A 19,766-nucleotide genomic window follows, 5' to 3' on the forward strand; every position below is an offset into this window, starting at 1 on the left:
TACTGCATCTGTCATTGGTTTGCCCACTCGCCCAACCTGTCCAGATCATGCTGTAGGATCCTGCATCCTCGTCACAATTCACCCTCCCACCTAATTTGGTATCATCTACAAACTTTGAGTTGTTACATTTTGTTCCCTCATCTAAATCATTAATATATATTGTGAATAGCTGGGGTCCTAGCACCGATCCTTGTGGTACCCCACTGGTTACTGCCTGCCAATTTGAAAAGGACTTATTAATCCCTACTCTTTGTTTCCTCTCTGCCAACAAGTTTTCTATCCACCTCAATACATTTCCCCCAATCTCATGCGCTTTAATTTTGCACAATAATCTCTGATCTGGGACTTCAAACGCCTTCTGAAAGTCCAAATATACCACATCGACTACTGGTTACCTCTTCAAAGAATTCCAACAGATTTGTCAAGCATAATTTTCCCTTCATAAATCCATGCCGACTCTGACTGCTCCTGCCACTGCTTTCTAAATGTTCCGCTATAAAGCCCTTGATAATGGATTCCAGCATTTTCCCCACTACCGATGTTAGGCTTACTGGTCTATAATTCTCTGCTTTCTCTCAACCTCCCTTTTTGAATATCGGAGTGACGTGAGCTACCCTCCAATCTGCAGGGACATAGGAGAAATTTTATCTTCCCACATTGACCTTGTGGATTCTGTCTATGCACTGAATTATCAGATGTACTGCATCAATTCTTAAATGCACCAAATAAATGCCACGTTCACTTTCTCTGGGTCAGAGTCCAAACCCCCCCCCCCTCCCCGCCCCCTGCTCCCGCACTTGCAAAATTTCCCTAGCAACCTCCTGTCGCCGTAACTGATGAGCAAAAAGATGGCTAGCCTTCTCCCCATGTTCATGCACCATCTTCTTTAAACCCCGTCGTGAGCGCACCGCTTGGCCTGTGGACAACAGGTCAAACTTCATTTGCAGATTCCTGCACGCCCATAATTCCGGCGTTGGATCACTTGCATACTCCTGATCTACACCCAGAATCTCTATGCTCTATCCTGGCCGCCCTATCTATGAATGCTTTGTACGAGTTGATCTCCCCTCCAAATCATCGCCTTTAACACCTCCCACAAAGTAGAGAATGAGTCCGCCCCATTCTCATTCAGGTCAGCGTACTCCTTTGTGGCCCTCAAAATCTTCCCACAAAACCCCATATCAAGTAACAGTACTACATCCCGTGCACTGTGCCAAATCCGCCTCTTAACGCCATGTCCACCAAGTGCATTGCACAGTCAGAAATAACCACCGCTGAATATTTAGTGTTTTGCACCGGTGCGGGGACAGTGTGTGCCTCTTCACGCGGTGCGGTGACAGCGTGTGCCTGTTCATGCGGTGCGGGGACAGCGTGTGCCTCTTCACGCGGTGGGGGGGCAGCGTGTGCCTCTTCATGCGGTGCGGGGACAGCGTGTGCCTCTTCACGTGGTGCGGGGCAGCGTGTGCCTCTTCACGTGGTGCAGAGCAGCGCGTGCCTCTTCACGTGATGCAGGGCAGCGTGTGCCTCTTCATGTTATGCGGGGCAGCGTGTGCCTCTTCACGTGATGCGGGGCAGCGTGTGTCTCTTCACGTGATGCGGGGCAGCGTGTGTCTCTTCACGTGATGCAGGGCAGCGTGTGCCTCTTCATGTGATGCGGGGCAGCGTGTGCCTCTTCATGTGATGCGGGGCAGCGTGTGCCTCTTCACGTGATGCAGGGCAGCGTGTGCCTCTTCATGTGGTGCGGGGCCGCGTGTGCCTCTTCACGTGGTGCAGAGCAGCGCGTGCCTCTTCACGCCGTGCGGGGCAGCGTGTGCCTCTTCACACGGTGGGGGGGCAGCGTGTGCCTCTTCACGCGGTGGGGGGACAGCGTGTGTCTCTTCACGTGGTGCGGGGCAGCGTGTGAATCTTCACGTGGTGCAGAGCAGCGTGTGCCTCTTCATGTGATGCGGGGCAGCGTGTGCCTCTTCACGTGGTGCGGGGCAGCGCGTGCTTGTTCGCGGTGCTGAGTAAAGCTGGGTTGATGTGGGTGTCTGTGTTTACAGTGTTGTGATCAGTAACGGTGCTAGATTGACGTGGGTGTCTGTGTCTTTACAGTGTCGTGATCATTGATGAAGCCCACGAGCGCACTCTCCACACTGACATTCTCTTCGGGCTGATTAAAGATATCTCCCGCTTCCGCCCTGACCTGAAAGTCCTGATTGCGAGTGCAACACTGGACACTGAGAAGTTCTCAACCTTCTTTGATGATGCTCCAGTCTTCCGTATCCCAGGGCGGCGGTTCCCTGTCGATATTTACTACACAAAGGTACAAGGGCCGGAGTGGTGCGGGACATTTTGGAAAGGCGGACCTGCTATTGGCCTCGCTTCAGGGTCCAGCTCACACCCAGAGATACAGGAGCAACTAACACCTCCTGCTCCCTCGGCTGCACTGTTCCAATTGGGCTGCTGAGTGTATTAATGAGCAGTTATCAAGAGATAAGTGCTTCTTGCCTCACTGAGCAAGTTAGTACAAGGTGGGTTTTGCTCTGTTGCAGTATACAGCATGTATCTTCCATGTTAAGCCCCAGCCGTAATGCAACTCTTACCTGCTGGGTTTGGGTTTTACCACCAGTGCTGGCCCTTGCTGGCTGGTGTTTAAGGTCTCTGGACAAAGACAAGATGAGCATGTGGAGATTCACCAGAATGCTATCAGTGATGAAGCTGGAGGAGTTGGGCTTGGAACTTTACGCAATGTGCCCAATGTACATGAAGGGTTTTATTCAGGGGAGATATGGGGATGATCCCTCACCGGCGAGTGGGTCAGTAACCAGAGGGCTTTAAGACACTTGGAAACAGAGCCAGAGTGGAACATGGGAAATTTCTTCACGATGCAGGAATGATTCGGGAAGGGGGTCAGAACCAGATTCAATCGGGACTTTGAGGAGGAAATTGGAAATATGCAAGGGGATGGAGAAAAATAGTTAAGTGAGATGAATGGCGTAGGTTTTTCAAAGAGAGAGCACAGGTGAGATGGACTGAAGGACTGTCTGTGCTGTAAGAATCTCTAAGTAAGGGGCGGCACGGTGGCGCAGTGGTTAGCACTGCTGCCTCCTGGCGCCGAAGTCCAGGTTCGATCCCAGGTCACTGTCCGTGTCTGCGTGGGTCTCACCCCCACAACGCAAAAGGTGGATTGGCCAAGCTAAATTGCCCTTTAATTGGGGGAAAAAAGTAATTGGATGCTCTAAATTTATTTTAAGAAAGAATCTCTAAGTAAGACTCATCCTCATGAGGACATGAGTATGGCCTCTGTGCTGGGCGGAACCCGTGACAATTCCTCAATAGTTGGGTTTTCAGACTCGTCCCATTGAGTCTGCACCGGCCCTGGAAAGAGCACCCGACTTAAACCCCACACCTCCACCCTATCCCCGTAACCCAGTAACCCCACCCAACCTTTTTGACACTAAGGGCAATTTAGCATGGCCAATCCACCTAACCTGCACATCGTTCGACTGTGGGAGGAAACCAGAGCACCCGGAGGAAACCCACGCAGACACGGGGAGAACGTGCAGACTCCGCACAGTCACCCGAGACTGGAATTGAACCCAGGACCCTGGAGCTGTGAGGCAGAAATGCTAACCAGTGTGCCACCGTGCTGCCCTAAATTGGTGCAGATTGGCACCATTTCTGGGATGGCAGGATCGACGTATGAGGAGGGATTGGGCCGGTTGGGCCTGTATTCACTGAAATGTAAAAGCATGATAGGGGATCTCATTAAAACGTATAAAATTCTGACAGGAGTGGACAGACTGGATGCAGGGGATGTTGTTTCCTCTGGCTGGAGGGGGGGGGGGGTCGAGAACCCGGGATCACAGTCTCAGGATACGGGGTGGGTAATTTAGGACCGAGATGAGGAGAAATTTCACTCAGTGGGTGCTGAACCTGTGGAATTCTCTACCACAGGAGACTGTGGCGGCCAAGTCACTGAATATATTTAAGAAGGAAATTCTCCTATAGACTCTAAAGGTGTTGTGGGGTCTGGGGAGAGCGCGGGAGTGTGACATTGGGATAGAGAGTCCGCCATGAGCATCTGGAATGCCAGAACAGGCTCAAAGGGCCGAAAGGCCTACTATTTTGTATGTTTCTGTGGAATAGGAAGATCCCAAGGTGGATTCCTTATCTGTGCCATTGCGTGGGCTCATCCCCAGGAACTATTTTACCTCAAATGGTCTCAAGCGACGACAGGATCAAATAAATCAGTTGAGTTTGTTTCCCCTACATCGAAATGTGCGCACAGAGATATCACACAAGTACTTTGCCACAACAGCAAACACTCCCCCCACTGTACAATCTTGCTGATTCTCAGAGGAGTGGTAAAACACTCTGAACTGCCCGATTAGATTTTTCTATTGACTGACGTACTCTGCTGCTCTCCCATTAGGCCCCCGAAGCGGACTATCTGGAAGCCTGTGTGGTCTCTGTGCTGCAGATTCACGTCACTCAAGCCCCTGGCGACATTCTGGTGTTCCTCACTGGTCAGGTAAGGAAGGTTGGGCGTCAGTAATTCACCCTGAAAACCCCAGGCTGACTGTATTTGTTCATATCAATTCCCAATATTCACAGTGGTGAGTTGGACCTGGTGCTTCTTGAGACCCAATATTGCGCTGTGTAAATTCTGGTCCCAGAGCTCTGTTGTGGCCCATTGAGTATCTGGCATTTGCTTTATTTCAATCTATTCGGTCACAGCATGTTGGCGTCGCGGACTAGGCCCTGCTTTTATTTCCCTTGAGAAGGTGGTGGTGAGCTGTTGCCTTGAACTGCTGTAGTCCCTGTGGTGCAGGATTTTAACCCAGCCACAGTGAAGGAACGAACATATATTTTCCGAGTCAGGTTGGTGAGTGACTTGGAGGGGACCTTCCGGGTGGTGGTGTCCCCATGTACCTGTTGCCCTTGTCCTTCTAAATGGTAGTGGTTTGGAAGGTGCTGTCGAAGGAGCCTTAGTGAGTTCCTACAAAGCATCTTGTAGATGGTACACATGGCTGCCACTGAGCGTCGGTGCTGGAGGGAGTGAATGTTTGTGGAAGGGGTGCCAATCAAGGAGGCCGCTTTGCCCTGGATGGTGTTGAGCTTCTTGAGTGTTGTCGGAGCTGCACTCATCCAGGCAAGTGGAGAGTATTCCATTCCCCTCCTGGTTTGTGCTTTGTAGAGGTGGTGGACAGGCTTTAGGGAGTCAGCAGGTGTGCTACTCACCGTAGGGTTCCTAGCCTCTTTTGCTTGTATTAATCCCAGTGTGTAGTTGTGCTGACCGCTTTGCTTCCTGTGCAGGAGGAGATTGAGACTACATGTGAGATGTTACAGGAGCGCTGCCGTAGACTGGGCTCCAAAATTGCCGAGCTGCTGGTTCTACCCATTTATGCCAACCTTCCCTCGGACATGCAGGCCAAAATCTTTGAGCCGACTCCGTCAGGAGCCAGGAAGGTGAGCAGCAATCCTACCTCCAACAAAGCCATTTTCAAGTAGCATTCTTTAAGGAAACTACCTTTTGCTAAAGTGCAGAATGCGAGGAATTCTCTGTAATGTGTCTGTTTCACTAATAGCACGATAAATATCCTTCTGGGGCATAACTGTATAAATAACAAACATTAGAGGCAATGTTTAGATAGAATTTCAGAGATATTAAAACATGGAACAAAGCACTAGGCTTCACAGTGTTTCCCTTTGTGGGAGACTCTCGGACCAGATACATAATCTCAGTAAGTGAATCCGTGGAATTCTTTGAAGCATTCGTAGATCGGGAGGCCAGGAAGGAGCATCAGATGCTGGTGGTCAGGATTCTGGGTGTAGATCTGGAGTATGCGTGTTACCCAATGCCAGAGTTATGGGCATGGAGGAAGAAGCTGCAAATGCAGTTTGATCTGTTGTCCACGGGTCAGGCGGTGTGCCAGCGGCAGCGCTGAAAGGGGGTGGTGTATGAACATGGGGAGAAGGCTAGCCGTCTGTCTGCTCATCAGCTCCAGCAACAGGAGGCGGCTGGGGAGATTGTGCAGGTCCGGGAGCTGGTGCAGGGGTGGGTTGGTTGGTCTCCAACCGAGAGAAGGTGAACGCAATGTTTTGGAACTTCTATGAGGGGCATTATAATTCGGAGCCACCAGTGGACGAGCAGGGGATGGTGGAATTCTTGGAGGATTTGGAGTTCCCCAGGTGGGGGAAAATTAAGGGAGGAGTTGGAGGCGCCGCTACGGTTAGAGGAAGTTTACGTGGCTTTAGGAAGATGCAAATAGAGAAGGCACTGCAGTCAGACGGGTTCCCGATACAATTTTATACGAAGTTTGTAGATCAGTTGGCTCACTTGGTGTTTAACGATTCACTGGCACGGGGCTCTCTTCTGGAGACATTGGGGCAGGTGTCCATCTTCCTTTTGAAGAGTGATAAGGACATCACTCTTCCACTCGATTTTGTTGCTCAATGTGAATGCGAAGATTTTGGCTAAGGTTTTTAAAATATAAATTTAGAACACCCAATTCATTTTTTCCAATTAAGGGGCAATTTAGCGTGGCCAATCCACCTATCCTACACATTTTTGGGTTTACATAGAATTTACAGTGCAGAAGGAGGCCATTCGGCCCATCGAGTCTGCACCGGCTCCTGGAAAGAGCACCCTACCCAAGGTTAAGACCTCCACCCTATCCCCATAACCCAGTAACCCCACCCAACACTAAGGGCAATTTTGGACACTAAGGGCAATTTATCATGGCCAATCCACCTAACCTGCACATCTTTGGACTGTGGGAGGAAACCGGAGCACCCGGAGGAAACCCACGCACACACGGGGAGGATGTGCAGACTCCGCACAGACAGTGACCCAAGCTGGAATCGAACCTGGGACCCTGGAGCTGTGAAGCGATTGTGCTATCCACAATGATACCACAATGCTGCCCCTAAGGTTGTGGGGACGAAACCTACGCAAATACGGGAGAATGCGCAAGCTCCACACGGACCGTGACCCAGAACCGGAATGGAACCTGGGACCTCGTCACCACGAGGGCTAACTCACTGTGCCACCGTGCTGTCTTGGCTAAGGTCTTAGTGTTGGGGTTGGAACCCTGTCTCCCAGAGGTAGTGAGAGGCTTTGTGAAGATAAAAAACTGCCATCCAGGGCAGCACGGTGGCCTAGTGGTTAGCACAACCGCCTTACGGCGCTGAGGTCCCAGGTTCGATCCCGGCTCTGGTTCACTGTCCGTGTGGAGTTTGCACATTCTCCCCGTGTCTGCGTGGGTTTCGCCCCCACAACCCAAAAATGTGCAGAGTAGGTGGATTGGCCACGCTAAATTGCCCCTTAATTGGAAAAAATAATTGGGTAATCTAAATTTATTTTTTAAAAAAAGGAAAAAAAAACAAAAAACTGCCATCAAACATGAGGTGATTACTCAACGTAGTTCTTAAACTGCCAGTGGGGCCGGAGCTGAAAATCATAATGTGTCGAGATGCAGAAAAAGTGTTTGATGGGGTTCACCTTTTCACGGTGGAGAAGTTTGGGTTGGGTCCTCGGTTTGTGTCGTGGGTACAGCTGTTATATGGAGCTCCATCTGCTCGTGTGCGCACTAACACCACAAGTTCGGGGTTGTTTAGGCTGCATAGGGCGAGGAGACAGAGGTGTCCTATGTTTCCTCTTTTGTTTGCTTTTGCGATTGAGCCATTGGGTATCGCTTCAAGGGCCTTTGATAAGTTGAGAAGGGTGGAAAGATAAGGGGCTGGAGAGGTTGAAGGTTTGGTTCCTGGAGTGGCGGTTTGGAGGAGTTGAAGGAGAAAGCAGGATTTTGAGGGGTAGGGGAGGCGGTGGGGAGACTTGGGGGTGGGGGGGTGGCTAGCAGATATTTTTGGGTACTGGACTTTGTTTGGCGAACATTTCCAACATCCCTAGGACTGTCGTCATTCAATTTATTGGAGAAGATGCTTTCCTGTACGGAGTCAGAAGAGGGCAGCTTCTGGGATATATGAACGGATCTTGTGGGTAAGCGCAGGTTTCGGTGGAGGAGAGTGAAGGCCAGGTGGGAGGAGGAGCTGAGACTCATCATGGAGTGAGTCCCTCCGCAGGGTGAATGCTACATTATCGGTGCAAGGCTGAGTTTGATTCAGCTCAATGTGGTGTTTATGGTGCATCCCACCAAGACCAGGATAAGTCGATTGTTTGCAGGGGTTGAGGATTGTGTGAGTAGTGTTCGAGAGGGCCTGTGAACCACACATGTTCTGGTCCTGTCCCAAATTGGTGGATATTTGAGTCTTTTTCCTGCACCAAATCGGCAATCCCGAATGTTGAGATTGAGCCCTGTTCATTTGTAGCTATATTCAGGGTGTCGGACCAGACTAGGTTAAGGATGGGTGCTGGGGCGGATGCCCTGACATTCACCTCGTTGTTTGCCCGGTGGCAGGTTATGCTGAGTTGGAGGCAGGCGACACCACCTAGTGCCTCAGCCTGGCTAGATGACTTGATGGTGTTTCTGTATGTTGATTCGGTCAAGTTCACTGTGAGGGGCCGTCTAATGGGTACTATCGTAGAGGGTGTCCGTTCATATTAGTCGCTATTAGTTGTGGGGGCGTGTGGTTGCGTGGGTTGCTTTTTTAAACAGGTGATTGTTAACATGTGTTAGTTTGTTTTGCTGTGTAAATGTTTGGATATAAAAAGTTAAAAGTTCAATAAAAATATTTTTTCAGGGGCAGCACGGTGGCCTAGTGGTTAGCACAACCGCCTCACGGCGCTGAGGTCCCAGGTTCGATCCCGGCTCTGGGTCACTGTCCGTGTGGAGTTTGCACATTCTCCCCGTGTTTGCGTGGGTTTCGCCCCCACAACCCAAAAATGTGCAGAGTAGGTGGATTGGCCAGGCTAAATTGCCCCTTAATTGGAAAAAATTATTGGGTAATCTAAATTTATAAAAAAAGAAAAAAAATATATATATTTTTTTTCATAAAGAGGATTTTGTAAACAGCTACCCTGGAAGCGGCGGGTGGCAATTTCCCTTGTCAATAGGTTGCTCATGTTCAAAGGCTTTCATCCTCGGAACTAAGAATAGGCAAGAGCACGTGCATGGTGTCTGTGACTTCCAAGACCCAACTGAGGCTGCCCTCACAGACTGATGTCTGTGTCTCTGCACCACTCACTTCCGTGCCGTTATTGAGCTTGACTTTGTTCTATTAACACACATTCTCTCTTCTCCTCCTGGTGTTTCTCTCAATCCCACCCGACCCCGACTGTTCAGGTTGTCGTCGCCACCAACATCGCGGAGACGTCCCTAACAATCGACGGGATCATCTACGTGATTGACCCAGGGTTCTGCAAGCAGAAGAGTTATAATGCACGCACAGGCATGGAGTCACTTATTGTCACACCCTGCTCCAAGGTAAGTACCAAGGTGACCCCTTCATCTGGTGGAAGGTCCTGGTTTAGAGACACTGGAGGAGTGGGGAGAGGGGGGGATAGGGGAGGGAATGCAATTCTGAAAAGCACCTGAGGAAAAAGGAGTTGCATTTACACAGCGTCTTTTACAACTTCACAATGTCCCAAAGCGTGTCATAGCTGACAAAGCACTTTTTTTGTTTTAGTCCTGAAGCAGCCTAATTTGCACACAGCAAGTTCCTGCTAACTGTAATGAGGAATAAATATTGACCCAGGACACCAGAGGTGACCCACCCCTCTGCTCCCCTTCAAAATAGTGTTGCAGAATATTTTTCATCCACCTGAGAGAGCAGGTGGGCCTTCAGCTGATCAGCTTAGTACTTTGGAGTAAGGTGGCGCACGTTCATTCAGCATGTTGGAAGTTGCAGGAAGGCACATGGGACTTGTTGGAGTTCATGAGGAGGATTTTGAAAAGGGAACAAAAGTGGAGAATCCTACAGACTGTCTCTACCTGGACTTGGGAGACCTGAGGTAAACACTACTGCGAGAGCAGGGATGATGAATGAGGTTGATGAGAGATATGCAGGGTTTTTGTCGAAGGGGAAGATCACCCCATTTTCCTCAACTTGCGTATCCAAACCCATAACCATCTTAAGGGACACAAGTGCGGCTCAAACATCTCTTACTGGAGAAGGATTTGGTTTTCCTTCCAGAGAGTTCAATGAAAGCTAAGGTATTAGTGAATGGGATACGTGGAGATTATATCCCAGTCCAATTATATAAAGTACAATTGATGTGTGGTTTAGTGTCAGGTCCAGGAGTTGTTGAAGTGATTAAGAAATTCCCAGTGGACGGAGTAGCCTTACTTTTGGGAATGATTTGGCAGGAGTGAAGGTTACAGCTTCACCCATGTTACAGAGAGTCGGATGGAAGTACTGCGGATAATGCATTAGATACCAGTGGCAGGGCAGGTGGGAATCAGGAAAACTCATTGGGCATTGACTCAAAGAAAGTAATCATATATCAAATGATAATGGTAGTGAATCTGAGAGAATGATTCCACACACAAGTTTGTCAAAGATAAAATCTAGCAGAGAACCAGATTTTGAGAACTCGAGACTGAAGGTGATCCCAAGAAGGAATCTGAATCTAATAATAATCACTTATTGTCACAAGTAGGCTTCAATTAAGTTACTGTGAAAAGCCCCTAGTCGCCACATTCCAACGTCTGTTCGGGGAGGCCGGTATGAGAATTGAACCCGCGCTGCTGGTCTTGTTCTGCATTACAAGCCTGCTGTCTTAATAGTAATAACAGTGATGAAGATTCAGATGAAAGTTCTGAATCTGATTTTGGAGAAATGCTAAACACCTGCTACCTGTCACAAACTGATCCTGAACAAATGGCAAGTAATTCTTCCAAATGTAGGAAAGAAAACAGCAAATCAAAAGAGGAAAGTGAATTGGAATTTTCTAAAAGCAATTTGTGACAGCCTCTTTCCGTAAACCCATTGCCATTCACTGCAGGTGGAAATATTTCCCAGAGCATGCCTGTTTTGAAGAAAAAAAATACATAATAGCATGGCATCAGCTATTCAGGATGAGGACAGCAATGACTGTGAAGCGACACCAAGCAAACGGCTGATTAACCCACATACGTTTAAAGGCCCACAGTGACTGTTCAAGGTAAAAGAAGCAAATAGCAAAGCAGATGAAATAATTGGCGATCAATTCCTTTTGAAAATGAAGAGGAAGGCGGATGAAGAACCATACAGCGTCTCCGCAACCACATCTGTCAACGAAAACGGAAAGTTCATGGAACCAACAAGTGTTATCCTTTGATTCTGAAAGTAGCAGAGGAAAGTTGTAATCTGGACAGCACAAATTGTGTCAGTCCATATTACTAAGTAAAGGTAAACATTATGATTACAAAGACTCTGAGGAAAATCTGTAAAGAATGATACAAATAAAGCCAACCAACACTGCGAAGGTTGAACCCTCAGCTTTATTTGTCGCTGAAAGTGACCATGTGAAGGAAAAAAGGGAATGTAAAGCTGGGTGGATTGAAGTGTTTATTGATTAAAAATGAACCAAATATTTCCCTCAGCATTGACAATACTGCTGGTAGTTTGGCTACGGAAGATCCTTGAAATGTGGATAAACATTCATTGGACAATCAGGAAAGACTGGCTGCTTTATGAGAAAGACAGAAGTACAGCAGAAACTCCTTCAGGGAATCCCCTAATTTTGGCAGTCAGAAACCTGACAAAGCGAAGCACATTGGGCTGAATTCTCCCCCGTGGGGATTTTCTGTTTTCCCGGCAGACAGGGAATTTCCCGACAGCGTGGGGCTGCCCCACAATTGGAAACCCCATTGACTAGCCGGTGAAATGGAGAATCCCGATGGCGTGCTGCACCAGAAATCTGGTGGGACGGAGAAACCTCCCCATTGTCTTGGATTTTGAAGGAGAGTGAAAAGGCGTTTTTTGAAGCTACCAGATGTAGTTCTAAAACTAAAGATGCAAACCTATCAGCAGGAGAAGAACAGAGAGAAGACCTAATAATGACACGGAAAGGAACTAGACGGAACTGCAGGGATACACCATTAAATAATCATGATGTAGACATAAGAAACTGAACCATTAAAAAACATCCATCTCGACTAAAACCACGGAGACTGGCTCAGTTAGAGACTAAAACATAGTGCATGTTGGATATTTTGTGGAAACGAGCAGAAACACTGTGGTCCACAGAATGACACGTAGATTGAAGGCCATGAATACAAATCCAGTGTTAGTGGGCAAATGGTGCTGGCCGCCCCGGACTTTTCAGACCATTAAAAATGGCCACAGGTGCCAATGACATAGGAGTTGGGGCAGTGCTATTAGCCCTTCAGCAATTTTAGCCTTTTAGGGCAGGAGGTATGTAAGGGTTCTTCCTGATGATTCCCTTATTTCCCTTTTCTTTATTTTTCCATTATCATTTTTGATCCATGGATGCTTAATAGACATGTATCTTTAAATCAAGCAGCAGAGACCAGGTGGAATTCAGCAAGTTGCAACATAGTATATGGTGCTGCTAATTTTGGACAACAGAACTCCGACCTCTGCACCCGAGAGATGGGGTGGGATTTGGTTCGATTGGTTGGCTGGGGGCCAACGAATTGGCCAAAAGACCATATTCTGCCCGGTAATGGGTGGTGATTGGATCCTGTCTGAGTGGGATGATTTTCAGAGAACTATGGAAGCAGAGTTTGAATCCTGGACACTCGGGAAGGACCTGCTTGTTCTGTCTCGCTCTCTCCAGAAAGGCTGTGGTGTGCTGTATTTCTGAAACTGCAGAGACCTGAATGAATTTACAGTGAAACCATTACAGGCTGCAAACAGAGACCTGGATCTGAAAGCTTACTTTGAAGGAAGGTCTGCTTAAAGATAACCTTTTATTTATTATTTTCACGCCTCCCCTCCATTCTGTGTTTATTGTGTGTGTGTGTGTGTGTGTGTGTGGGTATATAGAGGGTGGGGGATTAGAAATTTGACTATTTAACCAGTTCTTTTTGCTGCATGTTTCCTTGTAGCTCTTAATATAAATAGAAAGTAATTGTATTTAAATTTACAAACCTGGTGACTCTAATTATCGGGCAGCCAAGGACTAAAGACTTTTTCATAGACTTTTTTTATAAAATAGAGTACCCAGTTATTTTTTTCCAATTAAGGGGCAATTTAGCATGGCCAATCCACCTACCCTGCACATCTTTGGGTTGTGGGGGCGAAACCCACGTAAGCACGGGGAGAATGTGCAAACTCCACACGGACAGTGACCCAGAGCCGGAGTTGGACCTGGGACCTCGGCGCCATGAGGCAGCAGTGCTAACCCACCGTGTCACCGTGCTGCCTTACTTTTTCTAAGAATTATTGGTTAATTCAATTGCATGCGACTCTGGTCAAGGAGATCTGAAATTGATGGCGCCCTAGTCCAGGGTGTTGTAACAATATTAAATCAAAACATGATGTCCCCCCACCTCGACGGAGCCAGTGGACTGTATGTGCTCCCTCACCAGAGATGCTCAGCCGTAAATGTAGCTGTGTACTGTGCTGGAGGATCAGCCTGGATTATTCTCTCTGCTCCCACCAAACCCCCTTCCCTCCTCCTGGCTAATATTTATTTCTTCATCAACATCACTAAAAATAGAGCATTTGATTGTTAATGTGTTGCTGTTTGTGTGAGCTTGACTTGCACACATTGATTGCTGCTCTTCCCACATTACACATTTCAAAAAAAGTGCTTCATTGTCTGATGTGCTTTGGGGTGACCTGAGGATGTGACGGGCACTGCTTGAAACATGACTTGGGGTGTGAGGGAGGTGTGTGTGTGTGGGTGGGGCGGTGGGGGGGGGGGGGGGGTGGGGGGGGGGGTGGGGGGGGGGGTGGGGGGGGGGGGGGAACAAGGCAAGGGAGCTAATCACTGAACCATAGCAGACATTGAATCTGGTAGAAGCAAGATAAATTGATGTTTAGGAAGTAGATATAAACCGTGAGGGACGTGGGCCTTGTGAGGTGTTGGGAGAATGTGCGGAGATGAATTTTGATGTTCCCCAATCCGGATGGATTGGGGGAGTGTTGCTGCTGATCCGTTGATGCTATAACCCTCCCTGCCCCGCTTCCTTTTGTCATCAGGCCTCGGCTAACCAGCGAGCTGGCAGGGCCGGCCGCGTGGCAGCGGGGAAGTGCTTCCGTCTCTACACGGCCTGGGCCTTCAAGCACGAGATGGAGGAAACATCCATCCCAGAAATCCAGCGGACGAACCTGGGCAACGTGGTGCTGCTGCTGAAGAGTTTGGGTAAGGAGGTGAAGGGCTTGTTTTTGGAAACGCATCTTTCATAACCTCAAGATGTCTGGAAGGGCTTTACAATGGTTGAGGTCCTTGTTGATGTGTAGCTGCTGTTGTGAACTCCAGCATCCTAATTTGTGCGCTGCAAGATCTAGCGGTCAACTCTTATTTTTTAATTATCTGGAAGCTCGGGGGAGCCTATGGTTTTCCACTGATGCTTTCTCCATGGCAACACCTTGGCCAATCAGAGTCGACTTTCCAAACAATCAACAGTACTACTTCCCCAGCAGTACAAATTGTTGCGATTGTCTGAAATTTGGCATTCTTGCATTTATCCTGACGCTGTGCAAGTCGAGAACCTTGGGCATCTGTAGCTCTCTTCGGCCGTTTTCACACTGTGGTGTTAGTGATATTGGTTGGCGGGTAAACATTGGGTTGGGGCGGCCTGGTGGCACAGTGGTTAGCACTGCTGCCTCACGGTGCCAATGTCCCAAGTTCGATCCCGGCCCCGGGTCACTGTCCGCGTGGAGTTTGCACATTCTCCGTGTCTCCGCGGGTCTCACCCCCACAACCCAAAGATGTGTAGGGTAGGTGGAAATGGCCATGCAAAATTGCCCCTTAATTGGGGAAAAAAATTGGATGCTCTAAATTTATATAAAAGGAAACATTGGATCAGAGCAAGGATGCAAAGTCTCCCTGCTCCTCTTCAAATTCGGACCCCAGGAGTCATCTGTCGTAAGGACAAATGGAGGTTTAGAGTACCCAATTCAGTTTTTCCAATTAAGGGGCAATTTAGCGTGGCCAATCCACCTAGCCTGCACATCTTTGGGTTGCAAGGTGAAACACACACACACACGGGGAGAATGAGCAAACTCCACACGGACAGTGACCCGGGGCCGGGATCGAACCTGGGACCTCGGCGCCGTGAGGCCGCAGGGCTAACCCACTACACCACTGTGCTGCCCTGGGGGTACCTCAATTTTACATCTCATATAAGGCCATCAAACAGTGTGGCACTCACCCAGTGCTTCCCAGTTAGCCCAAATTTTGTGCTCAAGTGTTTGAGGTGGGATTTGAACTCTCAATATTCTGATTCGGAGGCCAGTGTATGACCCAGTGAGCCACCTTCAGGCAGGGCGAGGATATTTGGGGAAGTGGGGTGAGGGTGGGACCCCTTAACAGCACCTTTGGGGAAATTGTCTCTGGCATGGCTCAACCTGGTTATTTTTTGGGTTTTCAAGCTCTGGTTTCTTTATGTTCAGTGCTCCATACCCAGTCGACCAAGTGAACCCCCACTCGCTCCCCACAAAATGTGTCTGACTGGCCCAATAGTCAGTTTAGCTCAGTTATCTGGACAGCTGGTATGTGATGCCGAGCGAGGCCAACAGCGTGCGTTCAATTCCCATACTGGCTGACGTTATTCATGAATGCCCCGCTTTCTCAACCTTGCCCCTCGCCTGGTGTGTGTTGACCCTCAGGTTAAATCACCACCAGTCAGCTCTCCCCCCTCAAAGAGCAAAACAACCTATAGTCAGGTACTATGGAGACTTTACTTACTCGTCGGGTAAATGGAGTCAGCTCAGAGGCTGGACAGAAAGCTTGTGTTTTAAATGACTGGATATTTTTGTGTTTTGAATTACTGGATACCTGACCCCAGTGCACATGAGTTTAGTGAATGAGCAGCCTGTCCGTGTTGGTCTCACCCAGGAACCGATCCACCTCTTCCTGCCTGGATTCCCATCGCAATGTGCTGTTGGCTGTTCGGCGCCTTTCTGTTTATTGCCCATCTCATGGTGCCAACAGCAGGCAGCCCGTTTAACGCCCACCCTCTCTCCTCATTTCAGGAATCAATGACTTGATCCACTTTGATTTCATGGACCCCCCTCCTCACGAGACCCTTGTGCTGGCCTTGGAGCAGCTGTACGCACTGGGAGCTCTCAACCACCTCGGAGAGCTCACCAAGGTAAGGCACATGGCTGGGACGGGCAGGATTACCTTCTTTAATTGAACCTTTCCTGCCTGACTTTTCTGAACCTCCTCCTCTTCACTCTCACACCACTCGCTCCTCCCAAGCTATAAAACCCCTTCCATTCCCATTCGTTCTTCACCACATTGCAATCAAGAGCTTTTTTTCTTTGTCCTTTCATGGGACGTTGCCCGACCCTAATTGCCCTTGAGCTGAACATTTCAGGGGACAGAAGGTACCCGATCTGGAGTCACGTGTAGGCCAGACCAGGTAAGGATGGCAGATTTCCTTCCCTAAAGGGGACATTAGTGAACCAGGTGGGTTTGTACAAGACTCAATGATAGCTTCGTGGTCACCATTACTGAGAGTAGCTTTATAATCCAGATTTTATCAATTAAGTTTAAATTTCACCAGCTGGGGAGGGGGGGGGCAGCACAGCGGCGGAGTGGTTAGCACTGCTGCCTCACGGCACCAAGGACCTAGGCCCCAGGTCACTGTCTGTGAGGAGTGTGCGCATTCTCCCTGTGTCTGCATGGGTCTCACCCCCACAACCCAAAAGATGTGCAGAGTAGCTGAGTTGGCCACTCTTAAATGCCCCTCAATTGGGGGAAGAAAAGAATTGGGTACTCTAAATAGATTATATAAATATATATATTTATATATATATATATATATTATAAATTTAGAGTACCCAATTATTTTTTTACCAATTAAGGGGCAATTTAGTGTGGCTAATCCACTTACTCTGCACATCTTTGGGTTGTGGGGGCGAGACCCATGCAGACACGGGGAGAATGTGCAAACTCCACAGTGAGCCTGGGTCAGGATCAAACCCAGGTTCTCAGCGTCGTTGGCAGCAATGCTCACCACTGTGCCACCATGCCGTCCTTAAGTACATTTTTAAAAACATTTCACCAGCTGCTGTGTTGCGATTTTAACCCATGTCCACAGGATATTAACCTGGGCCTCTGCATTGGTACTTCTGTGACATTAGGGCGGCACTGTGTCACAGTGGTTATCACTGCTGCCTCAGTGCCAGGGACCCGGATTTAATTCCGGTCTTGGATGACTGTCTATGTGTCTCCCCACGTCAGCATGCATTTCCTCTGGGTGCTACGGTTTCCTTCCACAGTCCAAAGATGTACAGGTTAGATGGATTGGCCATGCTAAATTGCCAATTACTATCCAACAGTTAGGTTAGGTGTGGTTACAGAGTATGGGGATCAAGTGGGAATTAGGCCTAGGTAGGGTGGCCTTTCAGAGGGTTGGTACAGACTTGATGGGCCGAATAGACTCCTTCTACACTGCAGATTCCTACTACGCCACTAACTGCCCCTGAATTGCACCATTCTCTGCTTCTTACTCTCTCCCCACTAGCTCATGACCTCGTTCAGTCGCACCCTCCTCTTACAATCTGCAGGCTTTAAAACTCAAGCTTGGTGTCATCTCACTATAACCTCAGATTTGTATCAGCCCTGGTGCTATTGTGTGAATTTAATTCAACCGCGCCATTGCATTACTTTGTATAGCTCAAGGAGATCACCTTAGCTTCCCCTCAATACAGCATTCCACCGGCATTCCTCCCCCCCATCCCCTCTTTATCTGCTGCCGCCCTCCCCTGATCTTAATCCCTCTATGCCGGGCGCTTTTCCAGCATCCTGTTTTTCCTGACGTTTTTCCACGTCTCTGTCGTTCCAGCTTGGCCGCAGGATGGCAGAACTCCCTGTGGACCCCATGCTGTCAAAAATGATCCTGGCCTCAGAGAAGTAAGTCGCGATCAATGCTGTTTAGCCCCACGGGTAAGGGAGAGAAATGGCCAGTCAGCTGAGCGAGGCCTGTTCCTCTGTCTTCATGACTCACATAGTTATTTTTGAAAGGATCAATAAGTTTATTAATCATAATACTATTAACCTTTAAATTAACCATGTAAAACCCCAGTTTCATGTATACTACCTACAAAGATGGCTTGGTAGGCTGTGGATTGGATCGCTGGAATTCCTCTGGCCCGTCTTCATAAAGGTTGTTCTTGCTGTCGGTCTCTTCCTTCCTTCCTCTCGGTCTGGTCAATGTCACCTCGGCCTTTGCTCCTGACTCGCACAGTTGAAAGACTCACTGTTCCTAGCACCACCTCATGCTTGTCTCAACTTCCCTCCTTGGAGACCATTTCCCCGTGATATCTGTTAATGTTATATATGCACAGGGAGCAGGAGTCAGGCTATTCAGCCCCTCAAATTGCTTTGTCATTCAATAAGATTATGGTTGATCTTATACTAACTTCAAAGGTGGCATGGTGGCACAGTGGTTAGCACTGCTGCCTCATGACGCCGAGAACCCAGGTTCGACCCTGGACCCGGATGACTGTCCGTGTGGAGTTTGCACATTCTCCCTTTGTCTGCGTGGGCCTCACCCCACAACCCAAAAAGATATGCAGGTTAGGTGAATTGGCCACAATAATTTGACCCTTAATTAGAAATAAAATAACTGGGTACCCTCGAAGTTTACTAAAAAAAAAACCCAAAAAACTTTGAATCTACACTCCGCTGACTCCCAATAATCCATTACCCATCCTTACTTCCCAAGAATCTATCTAGCTGTGCCTGAGAAATATTCAAAGACTCTGCTTACACCACCTTTTGAGGAAGAGAATTCCAGAGACTCGTGATCCTCTGAAGGAAAAGATTTTGTCTCATCTCCATCTTAAGTAGGTAACTCTATGTTTAAACAGTGATCCCGGTCCTAGATTCTCCGACAAGAGGAAACAACGTCTCCACGTCCACCCTGTCGATACCCCTCAGCATCTTAAATGTTTCGATCAAGTCGCCTCTTCTTTTTTTTTTAAATGTTTTTTTATTGAGTTTTCATATTTTATATATGACAAATTACAAGTTATTAGAGAGAGAGAAAAAAAAAGGAAAGCACAAAAATTTAACATGAATATTTACAGGTAAGCATCTTCATAACAATAATTGTGGCCGCCCCCTTTAGCCAGCATACATATTTTACATTCCCCAATATGGCCGAGGCACATGTTTATAGGCATTTATTTATAGTTTGGTTTTGGGCCTTGGCTTGCCATCAAACCCCCATACCGAGCCCGTAGCCCCCCCCCCCCTCCCTCCCCCCGGCTACCTTCCCCCGATTCCCGTCCATTTTCCCCTGGTTCTTGGCCACCCGACTATTCTTCCTCCTGTACGTTGGCCACAAACAGGTCCCGGAACAGTTGCATGAATGGCTCCCACGTTCTGTGGAAGCCGTTGTCCGACCCTCGGATGGCGAATTTGATTTTCTCCATTTGGAGAGATTCCGAGAGGTCGGACAGCCAGTCTGCAGCTCTGGGTGGTGCTGCTGACCGCCAGCCAAACAGGATTCTACGGCGGGCAATCAGGGAGGCAAAGGCAAGGGCGTCCGCCCTCCTCCCCAGGAATAGATCTGGCTGGTCTGAAACCCCGAAGACCGCCACTATCGGGCATGGCTCCACCCTCACCCCCACCACTTTGGACATAGCCTCGAAGAAGGCTGTCCAGTACTCCACAAGTCTGGGGCAAGACCAGAACATGTGGGCGTGGTTGGCCGGGCCTCTCTGGCACCGCTCACATTTGTCCTCCA

The 19,766-nt window shown here is 48.6% G+C and overlaps 1 protein-coding gene across 2 annotated transcripts in view; it reads left to right on the forward strand.

Annotated features, from left to right (window-relative positions):
* Positions 1–19,766, forward strand: part of LOC119976019 (pre-mRNA-splicing factor ATP-dependent RNA helicase DHX16-like) — a 52,275-nt gene that overhangs the window by 21,504 nt on the left and 11,005 nt on the right. For both annotated transcript variants that reach the window (XM_038816088.1, XM_038816087.1), the window contains exons 11-17: positions 2,095–2,305; positions 4,418–4,516; positions 5,302–5,454; positions 9,231–9,371; positions 14,041–14,203; positions 16,039–16,157; positions 17,859–17,926. In XM_038816088.1, coding sequence (XP_038672016.1) covers positions 2,095–2,305; positions 4,418–4,516; positions 5,302–5,454; positions 9,231–9,371; positions 14,041–14,203; positions 16,039–16,157; positions 17,859–17,926 — 954 coding nt within the window. The remainder of the gene's footprint in view (positions 1–2,094; positions 2,306–4,417; positions 4,517–5,301; positions 5,455–9,230; positions 9,372–14,040; positions 14,204–16,038; positions 16,158–17,858; positions 17,927–19,766) is intronic.

The sequence above is a fragment of the Scyliorhinus canicula genome, chromosome 13 (assembly GCF_902713615.1).
Source record: "Scyliorhinus canicula chromosome 13, sScyCan1.1, whole genome shotgun sequence".
Lineage (NCBI taxonomy): Eukaryota > Metazoa > Chordata > Chondrichthyes > Carcharhiniformes > Scyliorhinidae > Scyliorhinus > Scyliorhinus canicula.